General features: G+C 39.5%; 1 protein-coding gene across 1 annotated transcript in view; it reads left to right on the forward strand.

Moving 5' to 3' along the window:
• The window catches only part of LOC139690481 (histone-lysine N-methyltransferase 2C-like), a 128126-nt gene that overhangs the window by 94319 nt on the left and 18270 nt on the right, over nt 1–15537 (forward strand). Inside the window, exons 44-51 of the mRNA XM_071587938.1 lie at nt 365–555; nt 697–855; nt 1804–2402; nt 3449–4143; nt 4186–10149; nt 10230–10333; nt 11970–12339; nt 13768–13893. Coding sequence (XP_071444039.1) covers nt 365–555; nt 697–855; nt 1804–2402; nt 3449–4143; nt 4186–10149; nt 10230–10333; nt 11970–12339; nt 13768–13893 — 8208 coding nt within the window. The remainder of the gene's footprint in view (nt 1–364; nt 556–696; nt 856–1803; nt 2403–3448; nt 4144–4185; nt 10150–10229; nt 10334–11969; nt 12340–13767; nt 13894–15537) is intronic.

The following is a 15537-nucleotide window of genomic DNA, read 5'->3' on the forward strand; positions in this document are numbered from 1 at the left end:
TAAGCATTTGGTAATGCAGAACCGAGTCTGCACAACTTTGTGGCAAATTTTCCTCGATCAGTTGATTCATGCCTTGTGACAACTAAAAGTCTGATGGAGATACAAAAAATAGCATTCTCGATGTCAATGAATATTGCTTCATTGATGTTTGCTGTCTTATTGAATATGTATTGGTTTGGATTGATTCATGTCTCATGAAAGAACACATAGGACTTAGGAAGATTAACTCTGAAACCTATTTCCGAAAGTAGGCTAATATTTTATTTGCTGCTAATGGACTGTCATGTATTATTTCTCTATTTTTAATTTAAAAATGCTACCTTGAAAAGCAATTTGATTGATTTGATGTTTTTTTGTTATATAGCCCAGCGAGTGGCTTTGAGTCTTCAACCAACATTTGCCCAACCGCCATTACCTCCTGAACATCCTGTGACAGAACAAGACCGACAAGCTCAGGCTCAATATGAAGAGTGGCTAACCCAGCAGCACAAGGCTGTCAGCTCCCACTTGAAATATTATGAAACTGAAGTTAATAAGCTACGCAGGGCCAAAAAGGTGATGGAGATACTCAAGCTCTACATTATTTTTCTAGTTCAAGGAACTACATTGTTTATGATGTATATGAGTTTTCTATGTGGCTCCTTTAATTGAAAAAATAATTTTTTTAAACTACAATTTTCTCTTTTATGTACACAGTCCTTGAACAGCAAGCAGCGGCAGCTAAGAAAGACAGGACAAGAGTTAGGTGAAGGGGATGCCCAAGAACTGGAGCGTATAACAAGGGAGCAGTCTGGCTTACAGAAACAGTTGGACCAAACTAGAAAACAGGCTCGTCAGCATGGAATGCTAGTACAGGTTAGATTTTATGTTTACCAATTGAGTGTACTACTGCTGCCATGTTGCACTCTATAGTAATGTCATAGTTTTAGTGTTCTTGTCCAAAGTGTAATGGCATCCCATGTCCGTGTATTGATTTTGAAAAATGTGACAACAAATGGACCAGGGTATGGAGTGTCTTAGCCAGTTCTTATGTAATCATCCTTGATGAATAGAATGATTTGAGGCGTCACTTCACATGGAAGAAATCGGAAAAGAAATACTTAGTTATTCCACTTATATTTTATGAAACACGACCTAGGTTTCAACTTACAAAGTCATCATCAGGTAAAGTACAGAAGATACACAGCTTTATGTAGTAGACCAAGAAGAGGAAGTGGGAGGAGGGGAAAGAGAAGGGAAACTGGTATGTTTGTTTGGGGGGAGGGGGAGAAGGCGGTTTGGCATGGCGTCCAGATGGGAGAGGGCAGTTGGGTAGGGCGTCAGGGAGGGAGAGGGGCTGTGGAACAGAGGGAGGTCCAGTAGGGGGAACGGGAGGAATAAGTTAGGTAATATAATATACCCTTATGATGACTGTTATTTGAAATTTACAACCATTCCAAGGCATCTAATCTAAGCCTTTTTTCTCTAAATGTAGAATTTTAGGGATGAAGTCACTGGAGGGGTTAATTTCTATAAGGTGCTGGACAAAATTGGAAGAAAGATTTTCGATTTTAATACAGGCGTAATGTTCTTCTACACGATCACTGAATTTCCTCCCGGTTTGCCCAATGTAGAAGGCAGAGCTCTCACAAACACAATTTATAAACTCCACTCTTGTCCATTATGGGAATTTGGTGTTTGCGTTTTTAAGTATATCTTTTCTGATAATCTTCCTTTTCATGCTCCCAAAGATTCTGTTGATTGGACCTAATGACTTTTTCTATAACTTCACTCTCCAATCAGAATATTATTTTTTTCAAATAGGATTACCAGAACAAGCAGCAGAAGAGACAGCAACAGTCAATGATTGGAGGGACTGGGGTTACACCCACTGGAGGACAGCAACATGGTCAGATCCTTTCCCAGCACCACTCACCCCTTGGTCCACCTCAGTCTTCGGCATCATCTCCTCTAAACCAAGGCTCGGGGCAGAACACTTCAGTGACACCTACTCCACATTCTCCTCTGACTCTGACTTCACCGTCGCCTTCACCAATGATGCCATCAATGCAACAGCCTTCGCAATCACCTCTGCACAGTCCAATGGCACATAGTCCAGGGGCTGGTGGCCAGATACCTCCGTCATCCCCTCACAGTCTCCAGCCGTCTCCTCGAATCAGTACACCTTTGTCAGGAAGTGCTGGTGATGAGGCTAGTCCTTTCAGTCCTGGTGCTGGTCAAGACAATCTGAGGTCCATGCCTTCGCCTCAGCAACAAACATCCCAGCAGATGGGGGGACGTCAAGGCATTGCGCAGAGACTTCCAGGTTCTAGCCCAGGGCCATCAAACAACCTTTATGGAGACCACAGGGGGTCAGCACAGCCTCAACAATCTCAACAGTTCTCTGGAGAGCAAATGGCTAGGTAATTTGTGTTTTATTTTTGTTCCTTTTCAATTACCTGAAGAACTGGTGTACAATGCCCTCCATGAAAGATGCATGTCCCAAATCTGCAAAAGAATTATTGTTGTTTACAATTTTTATTTTCCTATAATCCCTGAAGATATTTCATTCATAAGACACGAAAATACACTTGTAAATATTTTTTCATGACCTCGAATATGCAATTTTTCAATAGTCATTTCAAAACTTAAAATTCAATGTTTTTTGTATTCATTTTTTGGAACTAGGCATGTTTTTTGAAGTATGATCATTGTCAAAACTTGATAATCTCAAACCTTGAGATTTAAATAATAGTTCAAAAAGCATTAATACTGGTCTTAAAACATATTATAATTGGCTTTCCCAATGCTAAACCACTTTGTCTACAAAAATATTTTCTGAATTAAGTTTAAATTTGAACTAGAATTATGTCTGTCTTAACCATGCTCAGGACAGTGCTGCAGTAACCCTATTCACTAACCTTAATGAAATTTTATCCCACATTGAAACAGAAAAGCAATGCAAACGAGGACAAAAATCCAAGGCATTAGATATGAAAATGGAAAAATAGATCATGTTCTAAAGAGGTTTGGTCTGTTAGCATGGCTCTTTATTTTTACCCCATACGGGTAAAAAAGTATGTTTTAAGGAAAAGTAACATATTATTTTCTTTACCCACAATTTGTACTTTCATGAAATTTATTTTTTTTAAAAGGCCCAGAGGAAAGTGTAAATAATGCATTTCATTGTATATTGCAATGGCTTCCATGTTAATGCTTCAGTTGAATATATAAACTCTGGTTAAAAAATATGTATTAAATCATGCATTTGAACTTACTATGTTGAAGACTTGTCATTCTTCACTCAGAGAGAGGAAAATCACAGAAGATGTCGCATATATGATTTATTTGAAATTTCCTGAGTACAATAGCCATTTCGCCAGGCAAAGGTTTCTTGTACAAAGTGTGAGATGCAATCAGGGAGCACTGTCTTTTTATTTTTATGGTCCTTTTATTTTTTTCTTTGAAGGATGCATCAGATGAATCAGCGCTTCATTGCTCGATCACCCATGGGGGCTGATGGCTCCAATGCACACATTTCCCGACCTCGGTTGCCTCCACCACCATCCCCAGGTCTAGCTACGAGTCCTTCAGCCAGTCATTCTTCTTATGGGCAGCAGATCCAGCAGCTTTCTCAACCACAGGGAAGAGGGGGAAATATGGCTCATTCTCCCTCCCCAATGGGGAGTCCCCAAGGTTCCATGGGCATTGGTGGGGGTGGAGTCTCGCCAATGAGACGCCCATCCGGTGGAAGTGTCGCTGGGAGTCCAGCATCTGCTGAGCGACCAGATAACCCACCAACTCCGCGCACTCCTCATACACCATGTGGCCCTCCACACACTCCTCAAGGAAGTGACCAGGCTCCTTCAAATGAGCAAGGGCATCACCAGCAACAAGTGCCTCTTCAACAGCATATTCAGCATCAGCTGATGATTCAAATGCAACAGCAGCAGCAACAACAACAACAACAGCAGCAGCAGCATGGTGTGCAACCCCAGGTTCAACAAGGGCAGTTACAGAGGGAGCAGCAAGCTGTACAACAGCAACCTCCCAACCCTCAACCTCGTCAGGGTAGGCAGCCTAGTGATGGTGCTGAGGAAGAAGGGGCAGAAGGAGGAAATGGTGCTGCTGGCGCTCCTGCCGGCGGAGCTGGCGAGATAAGGGGTGGTGGGAACAATGGTGGTGGTGGTGGTGGTGGAGGAGGAGGAGGGGGAGGAGGAAATGCAAATGTTATACCATTCATTCCTCCGTTTGGTCGCTTTGGCCACTTCAAGTTAGGTCTTCGTGGTGGTTCACCTATGTGGTCTACCAGTTACAGGAAGGAGGGGCCCAGGAAAGCTCCAAACCCCAATTTAGCCCCTAGCAATAATAACAATTCTCCCGGCACGTCTGCTGATGCCAAAGAAGCTTCGGAGACATCTGTGGCGGTTTCATCTCCTCCCTTGTCATTGGATCCTAGTAGAGATCAGAACTCTTCAGCTGAAATTCATGGTGATAGTGAGTTAGACTCTTCCATTCATATTGAGACTTCAGAAATACCCTTACCAGGAGAAAATGTTGTGGAAATTTTTTCGGAAAACACTGAAAAGGGGGAGAAAGGCGGTGATGCTAGTAAGTGCCCTGATGACCTAGATGCCAAGGAAGAAAAAGATTGCCTTGGAGAAAGGAGTGGAAAAATGGAAATTGTTGTAACATCTGATGTGGAAAGTGGTAGTCAAGTGGATTCTTCCCTGGGGTCATGTTCAAAAGAGTGCCTTGATGAGGCTAGAGTAATAATTGTGAATGAAGAACACAAAGAGGAAGTGGAGGAGAGCTATGACACAATCACTATGGGAAGCGCACTTCCAGATTCTGATCTTGACGGAATGGTTTCTGTTATAAATGAAAGCTCAACTGATCCATATATTAGTGGTGAAGTTGAGGCCGAGGAAGTTATTTGTATTCCAGAAGAATCGGTTATGGTTGCAGCAAATGTGTCAGTTGAAACTATGGATGGTTCCAATCCTCCAACCCCAGTTGTTCATTCCCCTGGAAGTCTCCAGGTAGTCTCAAGCTCTGTTGAATTTGAGGAATGTGTAGAGACTTCAGTAGTTGTGGTTGTTAGTGCTGAGGACGATGATGAAGTGACTGGCGTAAGAGAGATGCTTGAAACAGTTGAAGTTGAAGAGGAAGTAGCCAGTGTCAGTGGGATTGAAATGTTGGTCAGTGAAAGTCAGGGAGAAGTGCAAGAGGCAGGAAATGATGAGTCAAAGGAGGAAGTGAATGAAGTGGTTTCCTTGCCAGAAGAGGAGTGCATGAAAGGAGCAGAGGAATGTATAATGAATCAGGGTACCGAAAAAGAAGGCTGTGATGTAGGTGATCAGATGTGCCTACCCAGGGCTGGAGAGAAGCAGAATGAACTGGGTCATCTGGGGCGCAATGACGATGCAGTTTCTTCTTCACTCCTGTCAGTTGAAGATGTCAAAGACAAAGATGGCAAATCATTCTCCATTGATAGTGTTGACGGTGTAAGTTTGCAATTGTTTGAGGTCAGTGAAACATTAGAAAATGCAATGTCTATTGAAGATGAGAAGTCTATTACCAACCTTGTGAGTCACTCAAAGCAAGATTGTCAATCTAATCAGGTTGTTATATATAAGGATGGTGACAAAAGTGAGCTGTTGATATCTGAAGAACTGCCACCTGTATCCGAAAATTCAGAAAATACTCGTTCCTCTGTCCAATCCATTCCTGAAATTCTGAGTATAGGTGGAAAATTGAGCGATTCACTAATTGCATCAAATTTCATGGAGCCCATGATGGAAGATTCATGCAAAAGTATCACCGATGACAGTGAACCTGCCAATACAATTTTAGGTTTAACCTCGCCTGTTGATGAGGAAATAGTGAAATGTAAAAATGCTGAAGTGGATGAGACAATTGTCACAAAACATATTGCTGAGGAAGAGAAAAAGGCAGATTTTGATGATTCACAGTCTGTTGATGCAATGGAAGTCAAACTCGAGGCATCACCTGACTCGCCTCTTCATGAAGACCAGACATTAACTGTTTTGCATAGTTTAAACCAAGATGACACAATAGAATTACCTCCTGATGTCTTTAATATTCAAGAGATAGGTAAGATGTCTGTGTTGGAGGATGATGACATTTCTGACAGAGAAAACAGTGTCATTGTGGGAAATATATTCTCTGATGTTTTAGAAACAAAAATAAACCTAGAGCAGGATTTAGACAAGACGGATGAAAGTAAAGAGATGAGTGACAAGGAAAGTTCACTCATGAGTGATGATTTAAAAGTAGTTGGCGCTGGCATTTCAAAAATGTTGGCAATCACTTCTCAGATTGAACATGTTGGAAGTAAAAAGAAAATAAGTGAATCACCATCTCATCAAGTTTTGTGTGACAAAGAAGAACCAGGTAGTAGTATAGCGTTCAAGGGAGACCCTCCAAAATTGGAGGAAAGAGACAAATATGATTCAGATTTTGATAGGTTTTTGGACAAAGATTTTCGAGCATCAAAAGAAAAGGCACAGGAGACTATAAAAGGAAAAAGTTTACCGAGTGATAAACCTATAATGTCAAAATTAGGCAAATCTTTGGGTCAAACGAAGAGTGAATCACCGAGCTTAAAGAGACATGGAATGAATGTGAAGGGCTCTATGTCCTTTGGAGAAAAGAGCTTTAGTAATGCTGATTTAAAAAGTAATGATTCATGTGAACAGGAGCCATTTTCTCTGTTCACACAAGACCTAAGAGTTAGTCAAATTCCCCTACTTATGAATGAATCTCAGTTGCAGACATTGTCTGAAATATTTGACTCGCCTCATGATGACGAACCTACAAAAACATTGGGTGATGAAAGAGATAAAAGTAGTGATTTAAGTGCCTTATGTTCCTCAGATTACTCATCTTCTAGGAATTCTGGATTTATAGGAAGTGCATCTAAAAGTGACAGCCACTTTAAGAGCGATTTGAAAGATAAAGATGTAAATAAGGTTGACGAGGTTGCTCAAATAGAATTATGGCTTAGCCAAGCCCGGTCAGAAGCAGAAAAGGCACCAAAAGAAGATTTAATGATTGAACAACAGCCTAATATCCCACCAACGTCAACAAAGAATGAGTCGCCTGAGGTTTCTAGTGATTTGAGGAAGAAAGATAAGAACCATTCAGCAGAAACTACTGAATCAATTATTTCAACATCTTTGGCAGAATCAGACACCAAATTTGGAAAGGGGGAATTTGATAGAATTAGACCAATAGCAGAGAAGTTTGATGATCAGAGTGGTCAGAGTCATTTGTTTGATTCAGATCATCGGGAATCTATTTCCAATGAAAGGTTAAACAAGCATCCTAATACTAATGATGTGAACAAAGTTTGCCGTACATTTACAATTAGCAGTGAAAAAGAAGAAAATAAAAGTGAGGAGGTTCAATCTGTTGTAAAGAAGGAAATTATCATGGAAAGCAAAAAAGAAGATTCATGTACTGCCTTGTCTTCATCAGCTGCCACATCCATATCAGAGACGAGAGGAGTAAATGTACCTCCTTTACCACCTACAAATGAACTTCCACCATCAAGTATACATCAGGCTAACATAGGAATCCCAGGAACTAGTCGTGCTTCCTTGATAACATATCGTACCCGAACTGAGCCATCTGTTTCTCAGTTGAAACCTCTGTTATCTGCTGGTATTGAAATACCGGTATCATCAGTTTCATCAGTTTTACCGGCTACGATGGTTGCTACTTTAGTTGCAGATGCTGTAAGTGCAGCTCGGTTACCTTATCCGCCAGCACGAGGACTAGTGACGATTCCAAGTTCATCCTCATCTAGTCTTCTTGGTGATTCTAAATTAGCTGCTTCCTCTGGTGTTGGTACTGTTGGGCCAGGGAGAATGTCCACACCATTTCATTGTAATATTAATCAACAGCAATATGCTGGCATGAATTCTAAAGGAAGTGGTCCTGCTAGAAGTGACGAGGATAGTAGTATTAAACAAATTGCCACATCAACTGTGCACTCTGTGGTTGGAGTTGTTTCAAGTACCACAGTAAGTCTGGGTTCACGGATGTCTGTAGGAGACATACCAACAGTCCCGGATTTTAGATCAAGTGGATCAGTTCAAGATCTTCAATTTATTTCTAGAGTGTCACAAGCTTCTCTACCAGTGACATCTCACTCATTGGTTGAAAATCGCTCTGAAAATAGCTCATTAGCTCAAGTTCATTCCATCAGTCATCCGCATAAAGATACAACTCCCAGTGAATCACCAGTATTTTCACAGAATTTGCCTTCCTCGAAATCTGAAGGACCTTCATTAGTCAGCTATACACAATGTAGTAGTTCTACTTCTAGCCTCTTCAATGCTTCTTCTGGAAATCAAACATCAACTGGGTCATCCAATTCAGTGAATACTTTTAATGTTATGAGTTCATTGATTAAACAGGGGAGTTCACCTCTTGTTAAAGTTGAAACCCCCGAAATTCAGGCCATGAAGAAGGAACCAGTTGAGACAGAAGCATCCACTTCATCCATTAGAAATGTTTCCACACTGACTGGAAATACATCTTTTAAAACACGCATTTTGACAACTGTTTCATCTGAGTCTGAGGGAATGAAAGAAGAAAAGGAAGAAGTGAGGACTTCTGTGACAACTAGTAGCAAGTTCCCTCTTCCTCCTCCTCCAAGAACAGATTCTCAGAATGTTTTGCTGAAGCAACTTTTGCAAAATAGTGTTTGCGCCAGCCAACATCACCAGCTAGGCAGTAGTGGACTCGGTTCCATTGGAACTCCTACTCTTACAAAACAAACTTTAACCCTCACTCAGCCACCTCAGTCTTCCATGGGGTCATCTAGACCTACTCCTACAACACCAGCACCATCCTCTGGTGGTCCATTATTACCTGTAGTGCCTTCTTTGGAAGCCCAGCTTGCCCGACCAGTGCCTCCAACACCCTCATCTCTCTTACCTCCATTGTTGCTAGCTGATGGACCCCCACGGACATCAGCACCTTCACCTACAGTGCCACAGAGGTCATCCTCTCAGCCGCTTCCTATTAGGGTACCTGTCACAACGTCTACAGGTTTCCAAGTTCGTTTTGGACCAAGGCAAGTGGTATCACGTTGTGCACCACCCCACAGCAGTCCATCCCCACAGGGGCTGGTAGAACGTAGACTATCCTCTGGTTCACCTCAAGGGGTAATTAACAAGGAACCTCAGCCTCCATCTGTGAGTACTTCTGTTCAGTCATTGCGTACTATACAGGTAGTTCCTAAAGTAGAGGAGACTAATGTTCCAACATCTATTAATCCACCTGTCCATCTTGATTCTTTGAAAATTGAAGTGGAAGAGTCTTGCAATAACCTTCAGTCAAAAGCACAACAGCCATCTCATAGCATTGTACAACAGACACAGGAACAAATTTTAGTTAGAGAAGATCAACATCAGCAGTTAATTAGGCAGCAGCAGTTGCCACATCAGCAACACCAGCAACAAGAACTTCAACATAAACAATCACAGAAGAAACAAATCCAGATGGCTCAAGTACAGAAATTGCAACAAGCCACGTCTGCTCTGTCCTCTCAAGTTCCCAGACAACAGGTAACTATAGGCCAGTTGTCACAGGCTCAATGTACAGCAGCTTCGGTCCAGATGAGTAAGCAATTGCAAACTCAACAACAGCAACAACAGCAGCAACAACTTAAAACCCAGCAGCAGCAACTTCAAACTCAACTACAGCAATCACCTCTTCAAGTTCATCAGCAGCTGCAAACCCAACAGCAACTGCATGCTCAGCAGCAGATACAAACTCAGCAACAAGTACAAACTCAACAGCAAATACGTACTCAGCAACCACCGGTAAACCAGCAGCAATTGTCAAGTCCACAGCTTCTGTCCCAGCAACAAAGTTCGACTCAACAAGTACAAGCAAAACAGCAATCACAGGTCAGACAGTCTACTCAAAGCCAGCAATCTAGACCAGCTAGCAAGCCAATTCCACAGTCCCAGGCAATTGCAGAAAGTGTTCCAGAATCTCTGGAAGACAAGAAGTTACAAGTTGCTCCTCAGACTGAAGGGAAAGAGGTGACAAAAGTAGAAGTGAAGACAGAGGAGGTGGATGGATTGGAACCCAGTATTGATAAAAATTCCTCTGACCAGGCTGCTCTAGGTAATAAAGTTTCACAAAGCTTTTATTGCAGAGATCCCATAGGATTATTTATTAATATGTAATGTGTGTTAACTTTGCAGACTCAAAGAAAGCAAAACGACGGCAGTACCAACAGAAGAGAAGGCAAAGCGTTGGCAAAGAGGGAAGTGTTCCTAAGAAAAGGGCAAGGAAAGCAAGTTCAAATGTGAGTAGCTTATATTATTTCAATCATTTTTACACTGCTCTTTGTTGCAATAACTGAAGACTAAGGAAAAATACCAGAATTAATATGACGTGACATGAATATTGACAAAATAATGGTCATTTGTAAAAGTATCCCAAGGTAAGGCCCTTGTGGATAATGGCTAGGACTAAAATACATGAGATATCATATTTGTGTGTGATTTTTAAAGTACTTCAAAATTTTATCCCTTTAAAAAATACATCTTGCCGATTTGATGACTTGGTTCCTTTAACAGTTCCTCCATCCCCCTCATGCTGTTCTTTCTCCGGCTCAGCTCTTCCTCTCCTTTAATTTTTACCATTGAATGCCTCAATTCCCAACTTCTCTCATCCAGAAGTTACACAGTAAGTCCTAGCTAATCCCAGTTATATGGGTTTGAGGATTAGGCAAAATTAAGATTATCGTGGGTTTTGACTCTTATAACCCCATTTTCTCCCGCTAATCTTATGCACCATTCATCACCAACAACTTTCATTGGTTCCGTGTGACACATTTAGAGGCCTAAAGTGAGAACCAAGAAGAACCCATTTAATTATGAAATAATTATATCTTAAGAAATCATATTGCAATTTTCCTCAAAAAATTAGCTGTATTAATTCATTAGTAACTTCGTATAATATGGTGGTAACACGCACTCCATTGCTTTATCCCATTTATTTGATCTATTTCCGTTTTAACATTGCCAACCAATCACGGTTTTATTTAAATAGATGAAAGCTTAATTTTAAAAAGTGGTGCTAGTTCTCTTTTGTAATTTTAACCGTAGCGCACGACATGTGGTCAATGTTTTTCTCTAATGCACTGCCTCTGTTGAAATATGTTTATTGTTTAATAATCGGTTGATGTTGCTGAAATATTAATGATATTACAGCTGATGTTGTTTGATGTTGAGACCCAATTTGATTATTGGCGCTTGAATTCCATTGAATTTGTGTGAAATGTCTCCTGATGAAAGTAGATAATAGAGTGAAATGCTGACCAGCTGTGAATATTGCCATGAGAGCTTTTGTTCGCACTTTTTGTGATTGATCATTTTAATGGAAGTAAAAGATTTAGGGTGTTAATTTTTCTCTGGTTCGTAGATGATGAGAATGAAATCAGTATGAAACCAGGCCAGTATTTGAAAAAATTGACACAATTTCCAACTTTAAATGGCTAAAAATATGTTTAGAGTTCTTTTCACTGGGCATATATTCATGTTTATAATGGCATTCAGTTCCGTACAACTTTTGGGAAAAAATAGAAAAATCCTGCTAAATATGACAAGAAGCCTTATTTGTGTTACCATTTCAATAGTTATATTGGAAATGGAATTAGGACTGAGTCTTTATATTCATCAATCTATCTTAAGCTGCTGTACTTAATACTCACTTATTTAATTTGGTGCGAATTACTTAAAGCTGCGTGTTGCCTCCCCTAATAGCTAATACTCCTCCTAGCAGCTATGCATAACATTTCTGCTCTAAATTTAAATATAATTGAAATTTCATCTCATTGCCACTTTGTAAAATTCATTTTTTGTTTATTAACTTTGAAATAAATGAAAGTATTGCCTAGGAAAGCTATTGATCTTTTCATCCCTTGTTTTTGTTAATAGTCGGAAGCTGGTGCTCAACAGGGGGCCACGAAAGTTGAGGAGGACCACGACAGCTTTGTAGAGGGTGTGGTGACCCTTTTGCGTTCAACTTTGCCACCTATGGCAGTAACAGAACCAGAGCTTGGTCGCAATATGGCTGTCTGTCCCATCTTTGGTTCAGGGGACTTGTCAAAGCTTGGGAAACGAGGGTATAATACAAGAACAGGAGAGTTGAATGGAGAGTATGGAAGGGCTGCGATGACAGGAGTTGCTGACCATTATGATACGCGGCCATTTGGTCCTCAGTCACCTTTGCCAATCCTGCCTCAGTCTTCTCAACAGCGTGGCTTTTATGACCAGGAATTCACTGCAATAAAGTTAGATGGTGATGGTAAGTCAACTCATATTGCTCAGTAAAAACCTCTCACCTGGCACTCAGTGGGAACCTGAGGGGTCTTTACGAACCTATTTACTCTGCCAAAGTTTAACCAGTGAAAAAATATGCTATGACTTTAATTTATACTTTATGATTTTGTTTTTTAATTTAATAACTTTCATTCATGGTCATGATAAAGAATTCTTTGATTATGAAATGATTTTGCGGGGGTGGCTCCGAAGTCCTATCTATCCATGTAAATTTATTTTTCCTAAGGAATGAAGCCATTTGCAAAATATCTTGGATTTCATTCATTGAAAATATAAAATTCTAAAAAAATATTGAATAAAATTATGTGTTGTGCCATCATGTTACATAATGATAAACATTGTTTGCATTATTTGTCGGGAAATGAAATGAAAATTTTAAAATAACTTGAAATAACATGACAGCTTCGGAATACCATAAAAATTGGACATGAATCTTGGAAACTTTCTTTTAAGGATAAATCAAAATTTCAAATACAAGCCCGATTAAAAAGATCTAGTAGAAATTAGGAACAGTGCTGTTGACAGATTTTTTCAATTTATCGTACTTTCAACTCATCATTCAGCGAACAAAAATCGTTAGCAACCACAGAGGTCCTCACATATGTAACGTTGAAGATGTCATTGAAGAAGTAAAACATCTTTCTTCTTTACCTGAGACCCTTTTCAGTTAAGAAAGTATCATCACTTGGTACATATGGTTGGTGTTGAAGAGCAATTAATGTGAACTCATTTTACTTGATATCCAATCTAAATTTTAATGAGATCATATGAGGAGCTGTAGTTTTATTTTACAGCATGAGGGCCTCTTGATGTATAGTTATTGTATGCACCTGTTTGCACAGATAAATTGCTGCTTATGTTATCATAATCTTGTACGACATATAATTTGCAAAAAATTTGAAAGAATCTGTGAGACTATTCTTGGGCTTCAATTTTATGTGTACCTAACTTATTTTTTTCTAGTGCATGCCATAATATAAAGTTAAAGCTTAATGTAAATAGCAAAATTAGCTTACAGACGGGGCGCAATCTGTTAAACAGGTTTCCATAATTTCTGGAATGGTGAGAATTTTGCCTTTCAATTAAAATGAAGCTAGAAAAATAGGACTGTAAGCAATTAGGTTTCATATCAGCTGCCAACGGAGGGTGAACATCATGCAGTGTGTGTTATATTTGTGTGACAATGAATATAAAATCCTTGGAGTGAAAATAAAACCGGGTTTTTGGACTTAAGCATTACTAGAAATGCTTTCATGTTAATTTAAAATTCAATGAGGATTGAAATTGAGTAGGGATTAAGTGAAATTTTTAATTATTTTATATGGAAAGAGGTATTCATGACTGGTAAAATTTTTAAATTTATGTATCATAATTTTATTTTTTCGCGTTACAGTTGATGGGCGAAAGGATCGTAGCGGTCGTGGTGGATCAAGAGACAGAGACAGCGGAACACCAGACACTATAATCAGCTCTTCCTCCCCTGAATGTGTCATCCCTGAGTTATCAATTCGATTTCCTGGTAAGAAGTTCTCTGGTAGTATTTCCTTAAATCTGATTGGTTGTAGTGTAGAGGTTCTGGGCTGGAGATATTTGCAGTTGTTAGGTTTAAAAACTTTGAAAACACTCCTTTTCCTGTTTTTAACAAAAACGTACTGAGAATGGCCTTAACAAATGATAGATGATGATTGAAATTTGGTAGGGAAAACTTAAAAACTACAAGTTAGCGCAATCAGTTAGTATTATTGAAATAATTTCACTTAAAAAAATGAAACCAATGCAATTATAAGAAATATTAATGGTGATAATATTTCAAAAGCAGACGTTAACGTGTTGTTTACTGGGTTATTTAAATGGGTTTTAACTCTCTATTCCGGTGGATTTTTAATGTGTAGTTGTTGAACATGCATTGCTTTGGTAAAATTGAAAATTGTTAATGGAACTTTGAATGTAATACTCACAAATAATTTAAGTATTTCTTCTTTGTGTCACACTCCAGGAAACATTTTCCTTTGTGGGGTGGAACGTCGCAAGGAGAGCACACATACCTTGTCTCCTTCCTAATTATTCTTGAAGCTCACACTTTGCATCTTCTTGTGTGGTATTTTTTCTTCCCTTGACCCATGATAGGAACGAATGATGTTTGCTAAGGTTTCTCAAGAGATGCTATCCCTATATTTCAGCTGTGTATTACCTATCCTAGCGCTGTGAATAGTACTAATTATCCTCACCTCCCTTTTGCCTTTCCAAATCACCAGAAGCACCTCACCTATACGAGAAAATGTGCAATATATACCTTTTGCATTGTTTTCACCTCACTCCTTAATGTACCAGGGAGACCTCTATTTGACCTGATGGTTGTGGTAGAGATTCCTGGTGAAGCATAGTTTTCATTGACCCTCATATTGGACTCTCACTTTCACTTATCAAGAAAGGAGTGAAATTTTTATATCTGACCTTCACTACAGTATCGGAATCACTTCCGGTCTCACGCTCTCTTTGTAATACTCCAATGACACATCTGACAAGTCATTAGCGCACTGATCTATTAAAATTTCTTCCTCGCGCAAACACTCCCTACCCTATACAATGCCATTTTATGGAATGTTCCTTTAAATATTTAAAAAAAATACAGATTGAGAGAAAACCCTCTCGCAAGACAAACCCAACACCAATATCACAATTCACCGGGACTCAAGGAAACAAACTGCTCAAGACGTATCAAGATAAGGAACTGACCTAAACCATTAAAGAACTATGGACAATTCATTAGTATTAGCATAATTGACCCAACATTTTTTCCATAAAAATGTTAATGTTGATGGAGCAGAGCCGAGAGTGGATTCCATTAGCTGGGAGTGGAACTTGCAGGCAAAGCAATGGTCCTTGAGGTGATAGAGATAGGTTCCATTCTGATATCTTAGCTAAGGCCATGTGGATAAACACTCAAGAAATAATGAGGCAAGGCGTTTGGGCACCTGAGGAAGAGATGAAAGAAATATTGTCTCACAAATGCTTTTATTATTAAAATTACTGAATGAAATCAAAAATTAAATTACTGCTCTTATTAAATGACAAAAGGCAAATGAAAAATTGCCATCAAACATGGAATTAATGTCAATTAAAAGTTTTAAATGATGCTTCTAAATGACAAGAATTCTCGTCA

Source organism: Hetaerina americana, unplaced genomic scaffold (assembly GCF_022747635.1).
Source record: "Hetaerina americana unplaced genomic scaffold, ioHetAmer1.1.p SCAF_3, whole genome shotgun sequence".
Taxonomy (NCBI): domain Eukaryota; kingdom Metazoa; phylum Arthropoda; class Insecta; order Odonata; family Calopterygidae; genus Hetaerina; species Hetaerina americana.